The sequence below is a fragment of the Salvelinus fontinalis genome, unplaced genomic scaffold (genome assembly GCF_029448725.1).
Source record: "Salvelinus fontinalis isolate EN_2023a unplaced genomic scaffold, ASM2944872v1 scaffold_0341, whole genome shotgun sequence".
Classification (NCBI taxonomy): domain Eukaryota; kingdom Metazoa; phylum Chordata; class Actinopteri; order Salmoniformes; family Salmonidae; genus Salvelinus; species Salvelinus fontinalis.
The window spans coordinates 97,738-122,045 of record NW_026600550.1 but is presented as its reverse complement, the minus strand read 5'-3'; the positions used below and the strand labels follow the sequence as shown (position 1 = coordinate 122,045).

Here is a 24,308-nt window from a genome sequence, read left to right as displayed (position 1 = left end):
TTCCGGTAATACGGGAACAAGGAAAATTACCATGGCAACTTTTAACCCTCTTTAAAACGCCACCACCCCATTCCACTATTTAACCCTGTCTAATCCTACTCCAGAACACTAGTACCCCATTCCACTATTTAACCCTGTCTAATCCTACTCCAGACCAGACCACTACCACCCCATTCCACTATTTAACCCTGTCTAATCCTACTCCAGAACACTACCACCCCATTCCACTATTTAACCCTGTCTAATCCTACTCCAGAACAGAACACTACCCCCTCATTCCACTATTTAACCCTGTCTAATCCTACTCCAGACCAGCGGTCTGAGAGGACCGAACACTACCACTCACACCCACTGCAACTGTTATGCAGTAAATCCTCGCAATCCAAAGTACTTCTCAGCCGCTTCCACCACAACTTCTATGTTCTGTGACTTCCAATCCATTTCTGCAGTACAATTGACAACCGTGGCTATAAGTGCTAAACCCCCCTACCTTACTGAAGCACATATTCTTCCCATCATTCTGTGCTCTACTCACAGGAAATCCACTCAGGATCCCTCACCCTGCTGTACCCACCTTCCTCTTCCTCTTTCTTCGCTGCTTTGGCATACGACACTCTGCAATACTCTAGCTCTGGCAACCTCACCTTGCCTTTCTCTCACCAGACTCCTCCGATCTCCAGCCCCATGGGCACCCCCCAAAGTAACACATACAACTTTTATCCACTGATAGTAAACATTCCTTTCGTCTCATGCCCTCCTGCAGCACACTTCTCACATCTAGGAATCTCCCTCCTCCATTTTGGAGGACATATATTTCCATTGTTAGATCGGTCACTCGAATATCTTGTCAATGTAATAGACACTCTTTGGTATTGTCCAATGGTTTTTATACTGTATGACACACAGCAGCATCCCCGACCGAAAATACACACACACACACAAATAATAAATTGGTTTAACCTATTTAAAAATAAGCAAATATGCAGTCCAAACACGTCAAAAAATGTATTCAATTTTAACTAATAATTCCATTCATTTTAAAGAGTGATGGCGAAGGCAGACATGGTGTTTACCCAATAATTCCATTCATTTTAAAGAGTGATGGCGAAGGCAGACATGGTGTTTACCCAATAAATCCATTCATTTTAAAGAGTGAGGCAGACATGCAGTGATACATTACTAAACATTTGGTCCAGTGTATCTGCAACATGTCAAGGCTCCCGAGCGGCACAGCGGTCTGAGGCACTGCATCTCAGTGCAAGAGGCGTCACAACAGTCCCTGGTTTGAATCCAGGCTGTATCACATCTGGCCGTGATAGGGAGTCCCATAGGGCGGCGCACAATTGGCCCAGCATCGTCTGGGTTTGGCCGGGGTAGGCAGTCATTGTAAATAAGAATTTGTTCTTAAAATATTACCTACCTTTAGAAATAAATAATAATGATATACAATTGAACTCTATGTGTGAAAGTGGGACAAAACACATATAAATGACATAGCAATTTATTTCCCCCCAAAAAAATTTATTGAAAAACAGTTTTTACAGCACAATTCCCTTTAGATAAAAAAACGCTTAAATGGTTCTTCTCTCCTGATCGTGGAGAGCTAGAGGGTTGTGTTAGCTCCCCAAGTTAATGCCTAGGCTTTAGCTCAGTGGGCTAACAGCACAGCCCTGTGGCAGGCTTGCATGTATACAGGGTTCGAATCCACGGCTCTCAGGCACATGTGTAAGGCATCAAGTGATGGAGCAGACTCTCTGGTTTAGGACACCCAAACAGCCTGTCAGTGATGGAGCAGACTCTCTGGTTTAGGACACCCAAACAGCCTGTCAGTGATGGAGCAGACTCTCTGGTTTAGGACACCCAACAGCCTGTCAGTGATGGAGCAGACTCTCTGGTTTAGGACACCCAAACAGCTTGTCAGTGATGGAGCAGACTCTCTGGTTTAGGACACCCAAACAGCCTGTCAGTGATGGAGCAGACTCTCTGGTTTAGGATACCCAAACAGCCTGTCAGTGATGGAGCAGACTCTCTGGTTTAGGATACCCAACAGCCTGTCAGTGATGGAGCAGACTCTCTGGTTTAGGATACCCAAACAGCCTGTCAGTGATGGAGCAGACTCTCTGGTTTAGGACACCCAAACAGCCTGTCAGTGATGGAGCAGACTCTCTGGTTTAGGACACCCAACAGCCTGTCAGTGATGGAGCAGACTCTCTGGTTTAGGACACCCAACAGCCTGTCAGTGATGGAGCAGACTCTCTGGTTTAGGATACCCAAACAGCTCAAAGTCTGGCTCATACAAACTGTACAGCTTCCTCCTCAAATCGGCCGGAACCTCAGCGAACCAATCCCGTTCCCAGCTGGTTGCCGTGCGGTTCCGGTTGCTCGGCGGGAACTTTATCTGGTCTTCCAGGCCCAGGATCCGGAGCAGCTGATCCGAGTCGTCCTCCAGGTTTTCCAGCGTGCCGATGAAATCATAGTGGATCTGACAGGGGTGACAGAGCCGGTACACCTGGGGAGGAGGAGGAGAAGTTAACTTGAGTACAGTTGGGTTGAGAGCACACACACACACACACACACACACACACACACACACACACACACACACACACACACACACACACACACACACACACACACACACACACGTACACACACACGTACACACACACACACTCACGTACACACACACACACACACGTACACACACACGTACGTACACACACACACACACACACACACACACACACACACACACACACACACACCTGACGCCAGTGTTCGTTGAATGGCTGCTCCTGCTCCGTCTGGGGGTCGAGGAGATACCGGACGAACTCCGAGAACGACGGCTGGATCCCCGCTTTGAACGCCTCCGCCGCTGACTCCGGAACCCTGGAGGTCCCGTTTCCATAACGACGTAGCATGACGGAGCCAAACTGGCGGTAGAAGTCTTCGTTAGGCTGTTGGAACTTGTTCCGGAAGGCGGAGATGAGACGGACGAAGGGGTCGCGGACAAACAGGAACTTGGTGTAACTCTGGAGTTTCACCCTCATCAGGTGACGGGAGAGACGGCCATACCTATGCCAGAACTATAGGAGGAGGAGGAGAAGGAGGGAGAAGGAGAGGAGGGAAGATGAGAGGATAGGGAGGAGAGGGGGAGGGAGGAGGAGAAGAGGAGGGGGAGGGAAGATGAAAGGATAGGGAGGGAGGGAGGTGATGAGGATGGATAGAGTGAAGAGAAGGGAGGGAGGTGATGAGGATGGATAGAGTGAAGAGGAGGGAGGGAGGTGATGAGGATGGATAGAGTGAAGAGAAGGGAGGGAGGAGATGAGGATGGATAGAGTGAAGAGAAGGGAGGGAGGTGATGAGGATGGATAGAGTGAAGAGAAGGGAGGGAGGTGATGAGGATGGATAGAGTGAAGAGGAGGGAGTGAGGTGATGAGGATGGATAGAGTGAAGAGGAGGGAGGGAGGTGATGAGGATGGATAGAGTGAAGAGAAGAGAGGGAGGTGATGAGGATGGATAGAGTGAAGAGAAGGGAGGGAGGTGATGAGGATGGATAGAGTGAAGAGGAGGGATAAAGAAGTTGGATGACGCGTCACTCTTCTTCACACACAGTATACAGAAAGTATACACACAGTATACAGAAAGTATACACACAGTATACAGAAAGTATACACACAGTATACAGACAGTATACAGACAGTATACACACAGTTTATAGACAGTATACAGAAAGTATACACACAGTTTATAGACAGTATACAGAAAGTATACAGACAGTTTATAGACAGTATACAGAAAGTATACACACAGTATACAGACAGTATACACACAGTATACACACAGTTTATACACAGTATACACACAGTATACAGACAGTTTACAGACAGTATACAGAAAGTATACACACAGTTTATAGACAGTATACAGAAAGTATACAGACAGTTTACAGACAGTATACACACAGTTTATAGACAGTATACAGAAAGTATACAGACAGTTTACAGACAGTATACAGACAGTATACACACAGTATACAGAAAGTATACACACAGTTTACAGACAGTTTATAGACAGTATACAGAAAGTATACAGACAGTATACAGACAGTATACAGACAGTATACAGACAGTATACAGACAGTATACACACAGTATACACACAGTTTATACACAGTATACACACAGTATACAGACAGTATACAGACAGTTTATACACAGTATACAGACAGTATACACACAGTATGGCCCTGTGTGGCCCCGTGTGGCTCAGTTGGTAGAGCATGGCGCTTGCAACGCCAGGGTTGTGGGTTCGATTCCCACGGGGGGCAAGTACAAAAAAAAGTATGAATGTATGTACTTGTAAGTCGCTCTGGATAAGAGCGTCTGCTAAATGACTTAAATGTAAATGTATACACACAGTGCACACACAGTATACACACAATATACAGAGTATACAGACAGTATACAGAAAGTATACACACAGTATACAGACAGTATACAGAGAGTATACACACAGTATACACAGTTTACAGACAGTATACACACAGTATACACACAATACACACAATATACACAGTATACAGAGAGTATACAGACAGTATACACACAGTATACAGACAGTATACACACAGTATGCAGACAGTATACACACGGTATACACACAGTATACACACAGTATACAGACCTTGGAGAAGGTGAGGTGCAGGGAGGAGTTGTGTATGAGGTCAGGGGGCAGGGCCTGGGGGTCGCGGTAAGGTTGTCCATCCGGAGCCAGCAGACCCTCAGAGAGAACCACCATTACACGCTTCCAGTTGGTACATGCTACCTAGAGAAAGGAGGAGAGGTGGAGGAGAGGAGGGGGAAGAGAGGAGGTGGGGGAGAGGAGGAGAGGAGGGAGGAGGTAGAGGAGGTGGGGGGGAGGAGGTGGAGAAGGTGGAGGAGAGGAGGGGGAAGAAAGGAGAGGAGGGAGGAGGTGGAGGAGAGGAGGTAGAGGAGAGGAGGTGGAGGAGAGGAGGTGGGGAGAGGGAAGAAAGGAGAGGAGGGAGGAGAGGAGGTGGAGGAGGTGTTTGGAAGAGATTAGGGAGAAGAAAGGAGAAGAGGGAGGAGAGGAGGTGGAGGAGAGGAGGAGGTGGAGGAGGTGGAGGAGAGGAGGAGGTGGAGGAGAGGAGGTGGAGGAGAGGAGGGGGAAGAAAGGAGAGGAGGGAGGAGAGGAGGTGGAGGATCAAATATTTTTTTATATCAACAGTTGTCACAAAGTGCTTTACAGATAGCCAGCCTAACACAATGCAGATGCAGAAGCACAATGTCTAGGAAAAAACCCCTAGAAGGCAGGAACCTAGAGACCTAGAGAGGAACCAGGCTCTGAGGGGAGGACAGTCCTCTTCCCCTCCCTACCTTGGGAACGTAGCAGTAGATGATCTCATGTCTGTCATCTACTATCAGGTGGTTTAACTCCCGGTTGGGAATCTGGTCAAATGTCCGGAATTTTCCTGGGAATTCTAATGTTCCGTTCCCGGAACACATATCACCGATCCTCCTTCTCCTCTCCTCTTGTCTCCTCCCCTCCTCCTCTCTTTTCGCCTCCGCCTGCCTCACTCTCTCCTCTTCTCGCTTCCCTTCCTCTCCTCTCCACCTCTCCTCCAGCTCTGAGGAGTCTGTTACTTGGGGGAGGGGGTGTTCCTCCCCTGGGGGTGGAACACCCTCTCCAGGCCGGTCAGGCTCTGTGGTTCTGGGGGGTTTGTGGGTCGCTTGCTCCTCTGTGTCCCTGGGTGGGGGTTTGGTGGGCGTGGAGGAGCTGGGTGAGGTGGGGTGAGGGTCATGGGGGTAAAGGTCATGAGGGTCGTGGGGGTAGAGATTGAGCGCTCCTACGTCGTCCCAATAGAGGATGATGAGCAGGACCATTAACACAGACCCCAGCAGGAACGCCAGACGGAAGCATCGGGACGTTCCCATGGTTACCACAGCAGAGGGGGCGGAGTTATCTCAGCTCCATGGCCCGACGGTCACTAAGGGAAACACTTCCTGGTTGCCGACGACAACACCTGAGAGACAACAGGCGAAAAGAATCCAGGAGTCACACCAACACACACAAACTGTGTCTAAACACATGGTAGAGTTAGTGGTTAGTGATCTGATCAAACACATGGTAGAGTTAGTGGTGAGTGATCTGATCAAACACATGGTAGAGTTAGTGGTTAGTGATCTGTTCAAACACGTGGTAGAGTTAGTGGTGAGTGATCTGATCAAACACGTGGTAGAGTTAGTGGTGAGTGATCTGATCAAACACGTGGTAGAGTTAGTGGTTAGTGACCTGATCAAACACATGGTAGAGTTAGTGGTTAGTGATCTGATCAAACACATGGTAGAGTTAGTGGTTAGTGATCTGATCAAACACGTGGTAGAGTTAGTGGTTAGTGACCTGATCAGGAAAAACTCCTAGCCCATTTATAAATATATACCTGTACATATTAATTCGTAATCCAATTCAAAACTTGCCTTGAGGCTACAGGTATGTGATCCCGCCGTCAGACGCGCTGCCAAAGCAACCACAAAACAAGGAATCCAAAACGTATTTGCCAGGCTCCACGTTTTCAAACACAGGTAATTTCATGGGCTACAGAGTCCATCCATGATCAAAGCAAAATTGCTGGGATTTAAATGATACAATATAGCAGCCGAGCAGATTTCTTAGTTCAAAAATGGTATGGTATCACCATAACTGAGGCCTACCTGAAGTCTACCTGAGGCCTACCTGAAGTCTACCTGAGGCCTACCTGAAATCTACCTGAGGCCTACCTGAAGACTACCTGAGGCCTACCTGAAGACTACCTGAGGTCTACCTGAAGTCTACCTGAGGCCTACCTGAAGTCTACCTGAGGCCTACCTGAGGCCTACCTGAGGCCTACCTGAAATCTACCTGAGGCCTACCTGAGGCCTACCTGAAGCTTACCTGAAGCTTACCTCAGGCCTACCTGAGGCCTACCTGAGGCCTACCTGAAGTCTACCTGAGGCCTACCTGAAAATTTACCTGAGGCCTACCTGAAATCTACCTGAAATCTACCTGAGGCCTACCTAAAGCCTACCTGAGCCCTACCTGAGGCCTACCTGAAATCTACCTTAAATCTACCTGAGGCCTACCTGAAATCTACCTGAGGCCTACCTGAGGCCTACCTGAAATCTACCTGAGGCCTACCTGAAGCCTACCTGAGGCCTACCTGAAATCTACCCGAGGCCTACCTGAGGCCTACCTGAAATCTACCTGAGGCATACCTGAGGCCTACCTGAGGCCTACCTGAAATCTACCTGAGGCCTACCTGAAGCCTACCTGAGGCCAAACTGGGGCCAACCTGAGAACAACCTGAGGCCATACCTGAAGTCTCAAACCTACAGGAGGGTAGCTCTCCAGGAGGAGGGTTGGGCAGCCCTGCTCAAACCTACAGGAGGGCAGCTCTCCAGGACACACAGGAAGAGAGAAGGCCAGAGAGGCAGCCCTACTAGGGGTGATTAATGTGGATATCAGAAATGGTCCGTGGGAACAGCAGTGGATAGGATCAGGGTGTTAAACTCACAGGCTGCTGTGAAGACACCTGAACTCAACCAACCCTCTCTGACCTCTTTCTCTCTCTGTCTCTCTCTGTCTCTCTCTCTGTCTCTCTCTCTGTCTCTCTCTCTGTCTGTCTGCCGCTCTGTCTGTCTGTCTGTCTGTCTGTCTGTCTGTCTGTCTGTCTCTCTCTCTCTCTCTGTCCGTCTCTCTCTCTCTCTGTGTCTCTCTCTGTCTCTTTCTGTCTCTTTCTGTCTCTCTCTCTCTCTCTCTCTCTCTCTCTCTCTCTCTCGTCATGGGAGAGTTCTATTTTAAACACACACAGGGTCTAATTGTTTTATATTGTAACAGGGAAGACATATTGAGGTCTAGGTCTCTTTTTCAAACGTGTCCTGTATACAGGTCAAAATAGCCATACAATGGACAATATGGCATAGAGGACATGGTCTGTCAGACAGTGTCCCTCATTTCATGGCAGGCAGCAATGTATGGCAGACAGCTCTCTGTTCTCCCCCAACAGGACGGGTAGTCTATTCTCATCAGACAGGTCTCTGTTCCCCCCAACAGGACGGGTAGTCTATTCTCATCAGACAGGTCTCTGTTCTCCCCCAACAGGACGGGTAGTCTATTCTCATCAGACAGGTCTCTGTTCTCCTCCAACAGGACGGGTAGTCTATTCTCATCAGACAGGTCTCTGTTCCTCCCAACAGGATGGGTAGTCTATTCTCATCAGACAGGTCTCTGTTCCCACCAACAGGACGGGTAGTCTATTCTCATCAGACAGGTCTCTGTTCTCCCCCAACAGGACGGGTAGTCTATTCACATCAGACAGGTCTCTGTTCCTCCCAACAGGACGGGTAGTCTATTCTCATCAGACAGGTCTCTGTTCTCCCCCAACAGGACGGGTAGTCTATTCACATCAGACAGCTCTCTGTTCCTCCCAACAGGACGGGTAGTCTGTTCTCATCAGACAGCTCTCTGTTCCTCCCAACAGGACGGTAGTCTATTCTCATCAGACAGGTCTCTGTTCCCCCCAACAGGACGGGTAGTCTATTCTCATCAGACAGGTCTCTGTTCCTCCCAACAGGACGGGTAGTCTATTCTCATCAGACAGGTCTCTGTTCTCCTCCAACAGGACGGGTAGTCTATTCTCATCAGACAGGTCTCTGTTGTCCTCCAACAGGACGGGTAGTCTATTCTCATCAGACAGGACTCTGTTCTCCCCCAACAGGATGGGTAGTCTATTCTCATCAGACAGCTCTCTGTTCTCCTCCAACAGGATGGGTAGTCTATTCTCATCAGACAGGTCTCTGTTGTAACAGGACGGGTAGTCTATTCTCATCAGACAGGACTCTGTTCCTCCCAACAGGACGGTAGTCTATTCTCATCAGACAGGTCTCTGTTCCTCCCAACAGGACGGGTAGTCTATTCTCATCAGACAGGTCTCTGTTCCTCCCAACAGGACGGGTAGTCTATTCTCATCAGACAGGTCTCTGTTGTAACAGGACGGGTAGTCTATTCTCATCAGACAGGTCTCTGTTGTAACAGGATGGGTAGTCTATTCTCATCAGACAGGACTCTGTTCCTCCCAACAGGACGGGTAGTCTGTTCTCATCAGACAGGACTCTGTTCCTCCCAACAGGACGGGTAGTCTATTCTCATCAGACAGGTCTCTGTTGTAACAGGACGGGTAGTCTATTCTCATCAGACAGGACTCTGTTCCTCCCAACAGGACGGGTAGTCTGTTCTCATCAGACAGGACTCTGTTCTCCTCCAACAGGACGGGTAGTCTATTCTCATCAGACAGGTCTCTGTTCCTCCCAACAGGACGGGTAGTCTATTCTCATCAGACAGGTCTCTGTTCTCTCCCAACAGGATGGGTAGTCTATTCTCATCAGACAGGTCTCTGTTCCTCCCAACAGGACGGGTAGTCTATTCTCATCAGACAGGTCTCTGTTCCCCCCAACAGGACGGGTAGTCTATTCTCATCAGACAGGTCTCTGTTCTCCCCCAACAGGACGGGTAGTCTATTCTCATCAGACAGGTCTCTGTTCCCCCCAACAGGATGGGTAGTCTATTCTCATCAGACAGGTCTCTGTTGTAACAGGACGGGTAGTCTATTCTCATCAGATAGGTCTCTGTTGTAACAGGACGGGTAGTCTATTCTCATCAGACAGGTCTCTGTTCTCTCCCAACAGGACGGGTAGTCTATTCTCATCAGACAGGTCTCTGTTCCTCCCAACAGGATGGGTAGTCTATTCTCATCAGACAGCTCTCTGTTGTAACAGGACGGGTAGTCTATTCTCATCAGACAGGTCTCTGTTCCTCCCAACAGGATGGGTAGTCTATTCTCATCAGACAGGTCTCTGTTCCTCCCAACAGGATGGGTAGTCTATTCTCATCAGACAGGTCTCTGTTCCCCCCAACAGGACGGGTAGTCTATTCTCATCAGACAGGTCTCTGTTCTCCCCCAACAGGACGGGTAGTCTATTCTCATCAGACAGGTCTCTGTTCTCCTCCAACAGGACGGGTAGTCTATTCTCATCAGACAGGTCTCTGTTCCTCCCAACAGGATGGGTAGTCTATTCTCATCAGACAGGTCTCTGTTCCCACCAACAGGACGGGTAGTCTATTCTCATCAGACAGGTCTCTGTTCTCCCCCAACAGGACGGGTAGTCTATTCACATCAGACAGGTCTCTGTTCCTCCCAACAGGACGGGTAGTCTATTCTCATCAGACAGGTCTCTGTTCTCCCCCAACAGGACGGGTAGTCTATTCACATCAGACAGCTCTCTGTTCCTCCCAACAGGACGGGTAGTCTGTTCTCATCAGACAGCTCTCTGTTCCTCCCAACAGGACGGTAGTCTATTCTCATCAGACAGGTCTCTGTTCCCCCCAACAGGACGGGTAGTCTATTCTCATCAGACAGGTCTCTGTTCCTCCCAACAGGACGGGTAGTCTATTCTCATCAGACAGGTCTCTGTTCTCCTCCAACAGGACGGGTAGTCTATTCTCATCAGACAGGTCTCTGTTGTCCTCCAACAGGACGGGTAGTCTATTCTCATCAGACAGGACTCTGTTCTCCCCCAACAGGATGGGTAGTCTATTCTCATCAGACAGGAAACTGTTGTAACAGGGCGGGTAGTCTATTCTCATCAGACAGGACTCTGTTGTAACAGGGCGGGTAGTCTATTCTCATCAGACAGGTCTCTGTTGTAACAGGGCGGGTAGTCTATTCTCATCAGACAGGTCTCTGTTCCTCCCCAACAGGACGGGTAGGCTATTCTCATCAGACAGGTCTCTGTTGTAACAGGACAGGTAGTCTATTCTCATCAGACAGGTCTCTGTTCTCCCCCAACAGGACGGGTAGTCTATTCTCATCAGACAGCTCTCTGTTGTAACAGGACAGGTAGTCTAATCTCATCAGACAGGTCTCTGTTCCTCCCAACAGGACGGGTAGTCTATTCTCATCAGACAGGACTCTGTTCTCCTCCAACAGGACGGGTAGTCTATTCTCATCAGACAGGTCTCTGTTCTCCCAACAGGACGGGTAGTCTATTCTCATCAGACAGGTCTCTGTTCTCCTCCAACAGGACGGGTAGTCTATTCTCATCAGACAGGTCTCTGTTCCTCCCAACAGGATGGGTAGTCTATTCTCATCAGACTGGTCTCTGTTCTCCTCCAACAGGACGGGTAGTCTATTCTCATCAGACAGCTCTCTGTTCCTCCCAACAGGACGGGTAGTCTATTCTCATCAGACAGGTCTCTGTTCCTCCCAACAGGACGGGTAGTCTATTCTCATCAGACAGGTCTCTGTTGTAACAGGACGGGTAGTCTATTCTCATCAGACAGGTCTCTGTTGTAACAGGACGGGTAGTCTATTCTCATCAGACAGGTCTCTGTTCCTCCCAACAGGACGGGTAGTCTATTCTCATCAGACAGGTCTCTGTTCCTCCCAACATGATGGGTAGTCTATTCTCATCAGACAGGTCTCTGTTCCTCCCAACAGGATGGGTAGTCTATTCTCATCAGACAGGTCTCTGTTCCCCCCAACAGGACGGGAAGTCTATTCTCATCAGACAGGTCTCTGTTGTAACAGGATGGGTAGTCTTTTCTCATCAGACAGGTCTCTGTTCTCCTCCAACAGGACGGGTAGTCTATTCTCATCAGACAGGTCTCTGTTCCTCCCAACAGGACGGGTAGTCTATTCTCATCAGACAGGTCTTTTCTCCCCCAACAGGACGGGTAGTCTATTCTCATCAGACAGGTCTCTGTTCCCCCCCAACAGGACGGGTAGTCTATTCTCATCAGACAGGTCTCTGTTCCCCCCAACAGGATGGGTAGTCTATTCTCATCAGACAGGTCTCTGTTGTAACAGGACAGGTAGTCTATTCTCATCAGACAGGACTCTGTTCCCCCCCAACAGGATGGGTAGTCTATTCTCATCAGACAGGTCTCTGTTCTCCCCCAACAGGACGGGTAGTCTATTCTCATCAGACAGGTCTCTGTTCTCCCAACAGGACGGGTAGTCTATTCTCATCAGACAGGTCTCTGTTCCTCCCAACAGGACGGGTAGTCTATTCTCATCAGACAGGTCTCTGTTCTCCCAACAGGATGGGTAGTCTATTCTCATCAGACAGGTCTCTGTTCTCCCCCAACAGGACGGGTAGTCTATTCTCACCAGACAGCTCTCTGTTCCCCCCCAACAGGATGGGTAGTCTATTCTCATCAGACAGCTCTCTGTTCTCCTCCAACAGGATGGGTAGTCTATTCTCATCAGACAGGTCTCTGTTGTAACAGGACGGGTAGTCTATTCTCATCAGACAGGACTCTGTTCCTCCCAACAGGACGGTAGTCTATTCTCATCAGACAGGTCTCTGTTCCTCCCAACAGGACGGGTAGTCTATTCTCATCAGACCGGTCTCTGTTCTCCCAACAGGACGGGTAGTCTATTCTCACCAGACAGCTCTCTGTTCCCCCCCAACAGGATGGGTAGTCTATTCTCATCAGACAGCTCTCTGTTCTCCTCCAACAGGATGGGTAGTCTATTCTCATCAGACAGGTCTCTGTTGTAACAGGACGGGTAGTCTATTCTCATCAGACAGGACTCTGTTCCTCCCAACAGGACGGTAGTCTATTCTCATCAGACAGGTCTCTGTTCCTCCCAACAGGACGGGTAGTCTATTCTCATCAGACAGGTCTCTGTTCCTCCCAACAGGACGGGTAGTCTATTCTCATCAGACAGGTCTCTGTTGTAACAGGACGGGTAGTCTATTCTCATCAGACAGGTCTCTGTTGTAACAGGATGGGTAGTCTATTCTCATCAGACAGGACTCTGTTCCTCCCAACAGGACGGGTAGTCTGTTCTCATCAGACAGGACTCTGTTCCTCCCAACAGGACGGGTAGTCTATTCTCATCAGACAGGTCTCTGTTGTAACAGGACGGGTAGTCTATTCTCATCAGACAGGACTCTGTTCCTCCCAACAGGACGGGTAGTCTGTTCTCATCAGACAGGACTCTGTTCTCCTCCAACAGGACGGGTAGTCTATTCTCATCAGACAGGTCTCTGTTCCTCCCAACAGGACGGGTAGTCTATTCTCATCAGACAGGTCTCTGTTCTCTCCCAACAGGATGGGTAGTCTATTCTCATCAGACAGGTCTCTGTTCCTCCCAACAGGACGGGTAGTCTATTCTCATCAGACAGGTCTCTGTTCCCCCCAACAGGACGGGTAGTCTATTCTCATCAGACAGGTCTCTGTTCTCCCCCAACAGGACGGGTAGTCTATTCTCATCAGACAGGTCTCTGTTCCCCCCAACAGGATGGGTAGTCTATTCTCATCAGACAGGTCTCTGTTGTAACAGGACGGGTAGTCTATTCTCATCAGATAGGTCTCTGTTGTAACAGGACGGGTAGTCTATTCTCATCAGACAGGTCTCTGTTCTCTCCCAACAGGACGGGTAGTCTATTCTCATCAGACAGGTCTCTGTTCCTCCCAACAGGATGGGTAGTCTATTCTCATCAGACAGCTCTCTGTTGTAACAGGACGGGTAGTCTATTCTCATCAGACAGGTCTCTGTTCCTCCCAACAGGATGGGTAGTCTATTCTCATCAGACAGGTCTCTGTTCCTCCCAACAGGATGGGTAGTCTATTCTCATCAGACAGGTCTCTGTTCTCCTCCAACAGGACGGGTAGTCTATTCTCATCAGACAGGTCTCTGTTCCTCCCAACAGGATGGGTAGTCTATTCTCATCAGACTGGTCTCTGTTCTCCTCCAACAGGACGGGTAGTCTATTCTCATCAGACAGCTCTCTGTTCCTCCCAACAGGACGGGTAGTCTATTCTCATCAGACAGGTCTCTGTTCCTCCCAACAGGACGGGTAGTCTATTCTCATCAGACAGGTCTCTGTTGTAACAGGACGGGTAGTCTATTCTCATCAGACAGGTCTCTGTTGTAACAGGACGGGTAGTCTATTCTCATCAGACAGGTCTCTGTTCCTCCCAACAGGACGGGTAGTCTATTCTCATCAGACAGGTCTCTGTTCCTCCCAACATGATGGGTAGTCTATTCTCATCAGACAGGTCTCTGTTCCTCCCAACAGGATGGGTAGTCTATTCTCATCAGACAGGTCTCTGTTCCCCCCAACAGGACGGGAAGTCTATTCTCATCAGACAGGTCTCTGTTGTAACAGGATGGGTAGTCTTTTCTCATCAGACAGGTCTCTGTTCTCCTCCAACAGGACGGGTAGTCTATTCTCATCAGACAGGTCTCTGTTCCTCCCAACAGGACGGGTAGTCTATTCTCATCAGACAGGTCTTTTCTCCCCCAACAGGACGGGTAGTCTATTCTCATCAGACAGGTCTCTGTTCCCCCCCAACAGGACGGGTAGTCTATTCTCATCAGACAGGTCTCTGTTCCCCCCAACAGGATGGGTAGTCTATTCTCATCAGACAGCTCTCTGTTCCTCCCCAACAGGACGGGTAGTCTATTCTCATCAGACAGGTCTCTGTTGTAACAGGACAGGTAGTCTATTCTCATCAGACAGGACTCTGTTCCCCCCCAACAGGATGGGTAGTCTATTCTCATCAGACAGGTCTCTGTTCTCCCCCAACAGGACGGGTAGTCTATTCTCATCAGACAGGTCTCTGTTCTCCCAACAGGACGGGTAGTCTATTCTCATCAGACAGGTCTCTGTTCCTCCCAACAGGACGGGTAGTCTATTCTCATCAGACAGGTCTCTGTTCTCCCAACAGGATGGGTAGTCTATTCTCATCAGACAGGTCTCTGTTCTCCCCCAACAGGACGGGTAGTCTATTCTCACCAGACAGCTCTCTGTTCCCCCCCAACAGGATGGGTAGTCTATTCTCATCAGACAGCTCTCTGTTCTCCTCCAACAGGATGGGTAGTCTATTCTCATCAGACAGGTCTCTGTTGTAACAGGACGGGTAGTCTATTCTCATCAGACAGGACTCTGTTCCTCCCAACAGGACGGTAGTCTATTCTCATCAGACAGGTCTCTGTTCCTCCCAACAGGACGGGTAGTCTATTCTCATCAGACAGGTCTCTGTTCCTCCCAACAGGACGGGTAGTCTATTCTCATCAGACAGGTCTCTGTTGTAACAGGACGGGTAGTCTATTCTCATCAGACAGGTCTCTGTTGTAACAGGATGGGTAGTCTATTCTCATCAGACAGGACTCTGTTCCTCCCAACAGGACGGGTAGTCTGTTCTCATCAGACAGGACTCTGTTCCTCCCAACAGGACGGGTAGTCTATTCTCATCAGACAGGTCTCTGTTGTAACAGGACGGGTAGTCTATTCTCATCAGACAGGACTCTGTTCCTTCCAACAGGACGGGTAGTCTGTTCTCATCAGACAGGACTCTGTTCTCCTCCAACAGGACGGGTAGTCTATTCTCATCAGACAGGTCTCTGTTCCTCCCAACAGGACGGGTAGTCTATTCTCATCAGACAGGTCTCTGTTCTCTCCCAACAGGATGGGTAGTCTATTCTCATCAGACAGGTCTCTGTTCCTCCCAACAGGACGGGTAGTCTATTCTCATCAGACAGGTCTCTGTTCCCCCCAACAGGACGGGTAGTCTATTCTCATCAGACAGGTCTCTGTTCTCCCCCAACAGGACGGGTAGTCTATTCTCATCAGACAGGTCTCTGTTCCCCCCAACAGGATGGGTAGTCTATTCTCATCAGACAGGTCTCTGTTGTAACAGGACGGGTAGTCTATTCTCATCAGATAGGTCTCTGTTGTAACAGGACGGGTAGTCTATTCTCATCAGACAGGTCTCTGTTCTCTCCCAACAGGACGGGTAGTCTATTCTCATCAGACAGGTCTCTGTTCCTCCCAACAGGATGGGTAGTCTATTCTCATCAGACAGCTCTCTGTTGTAACAGGACGGGTAGTCTATTCTCATCAGACAGGTCTCTGTTCCTCCCAACAGGATGGGTAGTCTATTCTCATCAGACAGGTCTCTGTTCCTCCCAACAGGATGGGTAGTCTATTCTCATCAGACAGGTCTCTGTTCTCCTCCAACAGGACGGGTAGTCTATTCTCATCAGACAGGTCTCTGTTCCTCCCAACAGGATGGGTAGTCTATTCTCATCAGACAGGTCTCTGTTCTCCTCCAACAGGACGGGTAGTCTATTCTCATCAGACAGCTCTCTGTTCCTCCCAACAGGACGGGTAGTCTATTCTCATCAGACAGGTCTCTGTTCCTCCCAACAGGACGGGTAGTCTATTCTCATCAGACAGGTCTCTGTTGTAACAGGACGGGTAGTCTATTCTCATCAGACAGGTCTCTGTTGTAACAGGACGGGTAGTCTATTCTCATCAGACAGGTCTCTGTTCCTCCCAACAGGACGGGTAGTCTATTCTCATCAGACAGGTCTCTGTTCCTCCCAACATGATGGGTAGTCTATTCTCATCAGACAGGTCTCTGTTCCTCCCAACAGGATGGGTAGTCTATTCTCATCAGACAGGTCTCTGTTCCCCCCAACAGGACGGGAAGTCTATTCTCATCAGACAGGTCTCTGTTGTAACAGGATGGGTAGTCTTTTCTCATCAGACAGGTCTCTGTTCTCCTCCAACAGGACGGGTAGTCTATTCTCATCAGACAGGTCTCTGTTCCTCCCAACAGGACGGGTAGTCTATTCTCATCAGACAGGTCTTTTCTCCCCCAACAGGACGGGTAGTCTATTCTCATCAGACAGGTCTCTGTTCCCCCCCAACAGGACGGGTAGTCTATTCTCATCAGACAGGTCTCTGTTCCCCCCAACAGGATGGGTAGTCTATTCTCATCAGACAGCTCTCTGTTCCTCCCCAACAGGACGGGTAGTCTATTCTCATCAGACAGGTCTCTGTTGTAACAGGACAGGTAGTCTATTCTCATCAGACAGGACTCTGTTCCCCCCCAACAGGATGGGTAGTCTATTCTCATCAGACAGGTCTCTGTTCTCCTCCAACAGGATGGGTAGTCTATTCTCATCAGACAGGTCTCTGTTCTCCCAACAGGACGGGTAGTCTATTCTCATCAGACAGCTCTCTGTTCTCCTCCAACAGGATGGGTAGTCTATTCTCATCAGACAGGTCTCTGTTGTAACAGGACAGGTAGTCTATTCTCATCAGACAGGTCTCTGTTCTCCTCCAACAGGACGGGTAGTCTATTCTCATCAGACAGGTCTCTGTTCTCCCAACAGGACGGGTAGTCTATTCTCATCAGACAGGTCTCTGTTCTCCTCCAACAGGATGGGTAGTCTATTCTCATCAGACAGGTCTCTGTTCTCCCCCAACAGGATGGGTAGTCTATTCTCATCAGACAGGTCTCTGTTCCTCCCAACAGGACGGGTAGTCTATTCTCATCAGACAGGTCTCTGTTCTCCCCCAACAGGATGGGTAGTCTATTCTCATCAGACAGGTCTCTGTTCCTCCCAACAGGACGGTAGTCTATTCTCATCAGACAGGTCTCTGTTCTCCTCCAACAGGACGGGTAGTCTATTCTCATCAGACAGGTCTTTGAAACTTTGAATAAGGGTTTCAAAATTGGGGATTATTTTTTTTTTTTAAATATATTTTGTCAGGAAATACAGCTCTGTCTGGGGTTCAGCTTTTCAGCTGTTCTCTCTCTGTGCTATTTCAAACCCACAGGACATAAATACAGTTCTGTAATAGCTACCACCAGTCAGCCTTACAAAAATACCAGCAAGGAGAGGCCCTGTCAAGTTAGATAATTTAAAAACATAGACTTATATTATGAAATAATGTTTTAATATATTTTAATATGGCTATGAAATATATAATTTAGATAGACAAACTGTATAATACCATAAGAATAAATAACATCCTAAATAAAATATTTAGTAAAAATTCAGCTCATAGCTCAATCTGAAGTATTTTTCCATGCAGACACACAGACAGACAGACATAGCCGACAGACAGACAGGCTAGTCAACCTGAACATGTCGGGTTCTAGTCCACCTGAACATGTTGGGTTCTAGTCCGCTTGAACATGTTGGGTTCTAGTTCACCTGAACATGTTGGGTTCTAGTCAGCCTGTACATGTTGGGTTCTAGTCCACCTGAACATGTTGGGTTCTAGTCCACCTGAACATGTTGGGTTCTAGTCCACCTGAACATGTTGGGTTCTAGTCCACCTGAACATGTTGGGTTCTCGTCACCTGGACATGTTGGGTTCTAGTCCACCTACACATGTTGGATTCTAGTCCGCCTGGACATGTTAGGTTCTAGTCACCTGGACATGTTGGGTTCTAGTCCACCTACACATGTTGGATTCTAGTCTGCCTGAACATGTTGGGTTCTAGTTCGCCTGAACATGTTGGGTTCTAGTCCACCTGAACATGTTGGGTTCTAGTCCACCTGAACATGTTGGGTTCTAGTCCACCTGAACATGTTGGGTTCTCGTCCACCTGAACATGTTGGGTTCTAGTCCACCTACACATGTTGGGTTCTAGTCCGCCTGGACATGTTGGGTTCTAGTCACCTGAACATGTTGGGTTCTAGTCCACCTACACATGTTGGATTCTAGTCTGCCTGAACATGTTGGGTTCTAGTTCGCCTGAACATGTTGGGTTCTAGTCCACCTGAACATGTTGGGTTCTAGTCAGCCTGAACATGTTGGGTTCTAGTCCACCTGAACATGTTGGGTTATGTGCTATAGGATGAATAATGTCTGACTGTTTTACCTCCAACACCACCAACTCTACTGAAATACTCCTCCACCTCTCCCACCCAACCACCCACCCACACACACTCTACAAACAACATTAATTTATACAGTAGACAGAGTATACAGCTCCTGTTGAACACAATGTAACCATTCACTGACCCACCCCTCTCTCTCTCAAGGCTATGCTCACTGAGTCTGTACATAGTCAGAGCTTTCCATACGTTTGGGTAAGTCACAGTGGTCAGGTATTCTGCCACTATGTACTCTCTGTTTAGGGCCAAATATCATTCCTGTTTGCTCTGATTCTTCTTTCCAATTTGACCCAATACAGGTCCCTATACAGGTCCTAATACAGGTCCCAATACAGGTCCCTATACAGGTCCCAATACAGGTCCAAATACAGGTCCTAATACAGGTCCCTATACAGGTCCCAATACAGGTCCCAATACAGGTCCCTATACAGGTCCCTATACAGGTCCCAATACAGGTCCTAATACAGGTCCCAATACAGGTCCCTATACAGGTCCTAATACAGGTCCCAATACAGGTCCTAATACAGGTCCCAATACAGGTCCTAATACAGGTCCCTATACAGGTCCTAATACAGGTCCCTATACAGGTCCCAATACAGGTCCCAATACAGGTCCTAATACAGGTCCTAATACAGGTCCCAATACAGGTCCCAATACAGGTCCCAATACAGGTCCTAATACAGGTCCCTATACAGGTCCCTATACAGGTCCCTATACAGGTCCTAATACAGGTCCTAATACAGGTCCCTATACAGGTCCCTATACAGGTCCCTATACAGGTCCCAATACAGGTCCCTATACAGGTCCTAATACAGGTCCCAATACAGGTCCCAATACAGGTCCCAATACAGGTCCCAATACAGGTCCCTATACAGGTCCCAATACAGGTCCCAATACAGGTCCCAATACAGGTCCCTATACAGGTCCCTATACAGGTCCTAATACAGGTCCCAATACAGGTCCCTATACAGGTCCCTATACAGGTCCTAATACAGGTCCCAATACAGGTCCCGATACAGGTCCCTATACAGGTCCCAATACAGGTCCCTATACAGGTCCCAATACAGGTCCCTATACAGGTCCTAATACAGGTCCCAATACATAATATAATAAGTCTCTACAGTCCCAGTCTCTACAGTAGACCCAGTCTCTACAGTAGACCCAGTCTCTATAGTAGACCCAGTCTCTATAGTAGACCCAGTCTCTACAGTAGACCCAGTCTCTACAGTAGACCCAGTCTCTATAGTAGACCCAGTCTCTATAGTAGACCCCGTCTCTATAGTAGACCCAGTCTCTATAGTAGACCCAGTCTCTATAGTAGACCCAGTCTCTATAGTAGTCCCAGTCTCTATAGTAGACCCAGTCTCTATAGTAGGCCCAGTCTCTATAGTAGACCCAGTCTCTATAGTAGACCCAGTCTCTATAGTAGACCCAGTCTCGACAGTAGACCCAGTCTCTATAGTAGACCCAGTCTCTATAGTAGACCCAGTCTCTATAGTAGACCCAGTCTCTACAGTAGACCCAGTCTCTATAGTAGACCCAGTCTCTATAGTAGACCCAGTCTCTATAGACCCAGTCTCCACAGTAGACCCAGTCTCTACAGTAGACCCAGTCTCCACAGTAGACCCAGTCTTTACAGTAGACCCAGTCTCTACAGTAGACCCAGTCTCTACAGTAGACCCAGTCTCTATAGTCTCAGTCTCTAAAGTAGACCCAGCCTCTATAGTAGACCCAGCCTCTATAGTCCCAGTCTCCACAGTAGACCCAGTCTCTATAGTAGACCCAGTCTCCACAGTAGACCCAGTCTCTACAGTAGACCCAGCCTCTATAGTCCCAGTCTCCACAGTAGACCCAGTCTCTATAGTAGACCCAGTCTCTACAGTAGACCCAGTCTCCACAGTAGACCCAGTCTCCACAGTAGACCCAGTCTGCACAGCAGACCCAGTCTCTACAGTAGACCCAGTCTCTACAGTAGACCCAGTCTCTACAGTAGACCCAGTCTCTACAGTAGACCCAGTCTCCACAGTAGACCCAGTCTCTACAGTTGACCCAGTCTCTATAGTAGACCCAGTCTCTACAGTAGACCCAGTCTCTATAGTAGACCCAGTCTCTACAGTAGACCCAGTCTCTACAGTAGACCCAGTCTCCACAGTAGACCCAGTCTCCACAGTAGACCCAGTCTCTATAGTAGACCCAGTCTCCACAGTAGACCCAGTCTCCACAGTAGACCCAGTCTCTACAGTAGACCCAGTCTCTACAGTAGACCCAGTCTCTATAGTAGACCCAGTCTCTACAGTAGACCCAGTCTCCACAGTAGACCCAGTCTCTAATGTAGACCCAGTCTCTACAGTAGACCCAGTCTCTATAGTAGACCCAGTCTCTACAGTAGACCCAGTCTCTACAGTAGACCCAGTCTCTATAGTAGACCCAGTCTCTATAGTAGACCCAGTCTCTACAGTAGACCCAGTCTCTATAGTAGACCCAGTCTCTATAGTAGACCCAGTCTCTAGAGTAGACCCAGTCTCCACAGTAGACCCAGTCTCCACAGTAGACCCAGCCTCTACAGTAGACCCAGTCTCTACAGTAGACCCAGTCTCTATAGTACACCCAGTCTCTATAGTAGACCCAGTCTCAATAGTAGACCCACCCAGTCTCTACAGTAGACCCAGTCTCTATAGTAGACCCAGTCTCTATAGTAGACCCAGTCTCTATAGTAGACCCAGTCTCTACAGTAGACCCAGACTCTATAGTCCCAGTCTCCACAGTAGAACCAGACTCTACAGTAGACCCAGCCTCTATAGTCCCAGTCTCCACAGTAGACCCAGTCTCTATAGTCCCAGACTATATTCCTCTATCCGTTCATAAATAACTTTAGACAGCCCCCTCAAAATAGGTCCAGGTTTATAGTTGCACTTTTCTTGCCCTTCTTGTGTATAGGGGATCACTCCAGCATGTTTCGTATCCGTGGAAACTCTACTTTTCCTGCCCCCAGTACATCCATCTTGGAGTAGTAACCTAGGACCCTCCCCTCCAGTACATCCATCTTGGAGTAATAACCTAGGACCCTCCCCTCCAGTACATCCATCTTGGAGTAATAACCTAGGACCCCCCCCCCCCTCCAGTACATCCATCTTGGAGTAATAACCTAGGACCCCCCCCCCCCCCCCCCCCCTCCAGTACATCCATCTCCGAGAAATAACCTAGGACCCTCCCCTCCAGTACATCCATCTTGGAGTAATAACCTAGGACCCTCCCCTCCCCTCCAGTACATCCATCTTAAAGTAATAACCTAGGACCCTCCTCCCCTCCCTCCAGTACATCCATCTTGGAGTAATAACCTAGGACCCTCCCTCCCTCCAGTACATCCATCTTGGAGTAATAACCTAGGACCCTCCCCTCCCTCCAGTACATCCATCTTAAAGTAATAACCTAGGACCCCCCTCCCCTCCCCTCCAGTACATCCATCTTGGAGTAATAACCTAGGACCCTCCTCCCTCCAGTACATCCATCTTGGAGTAATAACCTAGGACCCTCCCCTCCCTCCAGTACATCCATCTTGGAGTAATAACCTAGGACCCTCCCCCCTCCCTCCAGTACATCCATCTTGGAGTAATAACCTAGGACCCTCCCTCCCTCCAGTACATCCATCTTGGAGTAATAACCTAGGACCCCCTCCTGCAGTACATCCATCTTGGAGTAATAACCTAGGACCCTCCACTCCAGTACATCCATCTTGGAGTAATAACCTAGGACCCTCCCCTCCAGTACATCCATCTTGGAGTAATAACCTAGGACCCTCCCCCCTCCAGTACATCCATCTTGGAGTAATAACCTAGGACCCTCCCCTCCCTCCAGTACATCCATGTTGGAGTAATAACCTAGGACCCTCCCTCCCTCCAGTACATCCATTTTGGATTAATAACCTAGGACCCTCCCCTCCCTCCAGTACATCCATCTTGGAGTAATAACCTAGGACCCCTCTCCCCCCCCCTCCAGTACATCCATCTTGGAGTAATAACCTAGGACCCCCCTCCCCCCCCCCTCCAGTACATCCATCTTGGAGTAATAACCTAGGACCCTCCACTCCCTCCAGTACATCCATCTTGGAGTAATAACCTAGGATCCCCCCCTCCAGTACATCCATCTTGGAGTAATAACCTAGGACCCCCCCCCCCCTCCCCTCCCCTCCAGTACATCCTTAGGGTCCAGGTTTATGTTCCTAGGCCGTCATTGAAAAGAAGAATTTGATCTTAACTGACTTGCCTGGTTAAATAAGGTAAAATCAAATAAATCAAAAGGGTTCTGTGTCTCGTGAAAGCGTCTTCCTCTTTGTTTCTGTTATCGTCTTGATTAAATGGCCTCGAAGATTTCCTGATTCATCCAATGTTCAGTTCTTTGTTTAATTCTTACGGTTTTCCATGGATCCACTATATCCACAATGTTTAAGAAACAGTTGTTGAAACAGTCCCATGATTATCGACATCTCAGCCAAATATTACCCACATGTCCACTTTGAAATGATAGCGGGCATGGAGGTGTGTATGCCCCCTAAATGCATTTAAAACCGTTTTGAAAATCGTGCCTGGTAAGCCAAAATAATACCAGGTACAGTGGATCTCTCTCTCTCTCTCTCTCTCTCTCTCTCTCTCTAGCACAGACACAATCACTCTCTCTTTCCCCTCTCTCTCTCCCTTTCTCCTTCCTTCCACTGCGGTTTCCTGCAATCATCCAGGGCCTGTCCTGCCAAGATGTAGCCAGTAACTCCCGCTTCCAACTGTACACGTATTCTCTTTTCTCTCTCTCCCCCCTTCCTCTCAACGTCTATGTTGACATCACTGTGTATTCCCCATTTCCCCAATCCCCGTAGACATATTTTAGAAATTCCGATTATTCTCAAATAACGGCCTCACTACAGGCAATAACTGTAAAATGACATCGGTTAACTAACTACCTACCAGCTGTTTTAGTCGATTTGTTACCGGAAAGAAGATAGAGGAAGCCACTCAGCTGAAAGTACAAACTGTTCTATTCGCAATAACATCCGGCCGGTTATAACTGATTATTTGTAATTTTTCTTAACTAACGGTTTTTCCGTTTACCTCTTTGTTCGCTTCCATGGTCGCGCTCTGGCTAGCTGGCCCCTCGACGTAGTACAGGGTGTCAAGTCTGGTCGGTAGATGAGGGCGAGAGAGCAGCACATAGCAGAGCACACAAAGCAAAGGGACGGAACCCGAGGACCGAGCACTGCAAAGACAATCGCGAGACTTCTTGTGATCTCGTCTATCACCTCGGCACTCCATAGATTGTAGAACCGGGAAGGTAGCTGCAGCTCAATATGGGTATTTTATTTATTATATTTTATTTAACCTTTATTTAAACTAGGCAAGTCAGTTTAGAACAAATTATTGTTTACAATGACGGCCTACCAAGGCCAAACTCTAACCCGGACAACGCTGGGCCAATTGTGCGCCGCACTATAGGACTCCCAATCACAGCCGGTTATGATACAGCCTGGAATCAAACCAGGGTCTGTAGTGAC

At 48.5% G+C, this 24,308-nt stretch overlaps 1 protein-coding gene and 1 non-coding gene across 2 annotated transcripts; one reads left to right on the top strand and one right to left on the bottom strand.

Moving 5' to 3' along the window:
* Positions 1-1,487: 1,487 nt before the first annotated feature.
* LOC129845705 (carbohydrate sulfotransferase 12-like) lies at positions 1,488-24,021 on the bottom strand. Its single transcript, XM_055913590.1, has 5 exons — positions 23,869-24,021; positions 5,397-6,043; positions 4,687-4,827; positions 2,766-3,086; positions 1,488-2,509 (listed from the first exon to the last, which is right to left on the bottom strand). Exons 2-5 carry the CDS (start codon positions 5,952-5,954, stop codon positions 2,237-2,239), a joined length of 1,293 nt encoding a protein of 430 aa, XP_055769565.1. The 5' UTR covers positions 5,955-6,043; positions 23,869-24,021; the 3' UTR covers positions 1,488-2,236.
* Positions 4,257-4,330, top strand: trnaa-ugc (transfer RNA alanine (anticodon UGC)). Its single transcript has one exon. It is a non-coding gene; the product is annotated as a tRNA-Ala (tRNA).
* Positions 24,022-24,308: the final 287 nt, after the last annotated feature.

Coding starts and splice junctions, on each gene's coding strand:
- LOC129845705 (XM_055913590.1), bottom strand. CDS start 5,954: ATGGGAACGTCCCGATGCTTCCGTCTGGCGTTCCTGCTGGGGTCTGTG. Junction 4,828..5,396: donor TCTACTGCTACGTTCCCAAG/GTAGGGAGGGGA, acceptor TCCTTTCTCTAG/GTAGCATGTACCAACTGGAA. Junction 3,087..4,686: donor TGCACCTCACCTTCTCCAAG/GTCTGTATACTG, acceptor CTCCTCCTATAG/TTCTGGCATAGGTATGGCCG.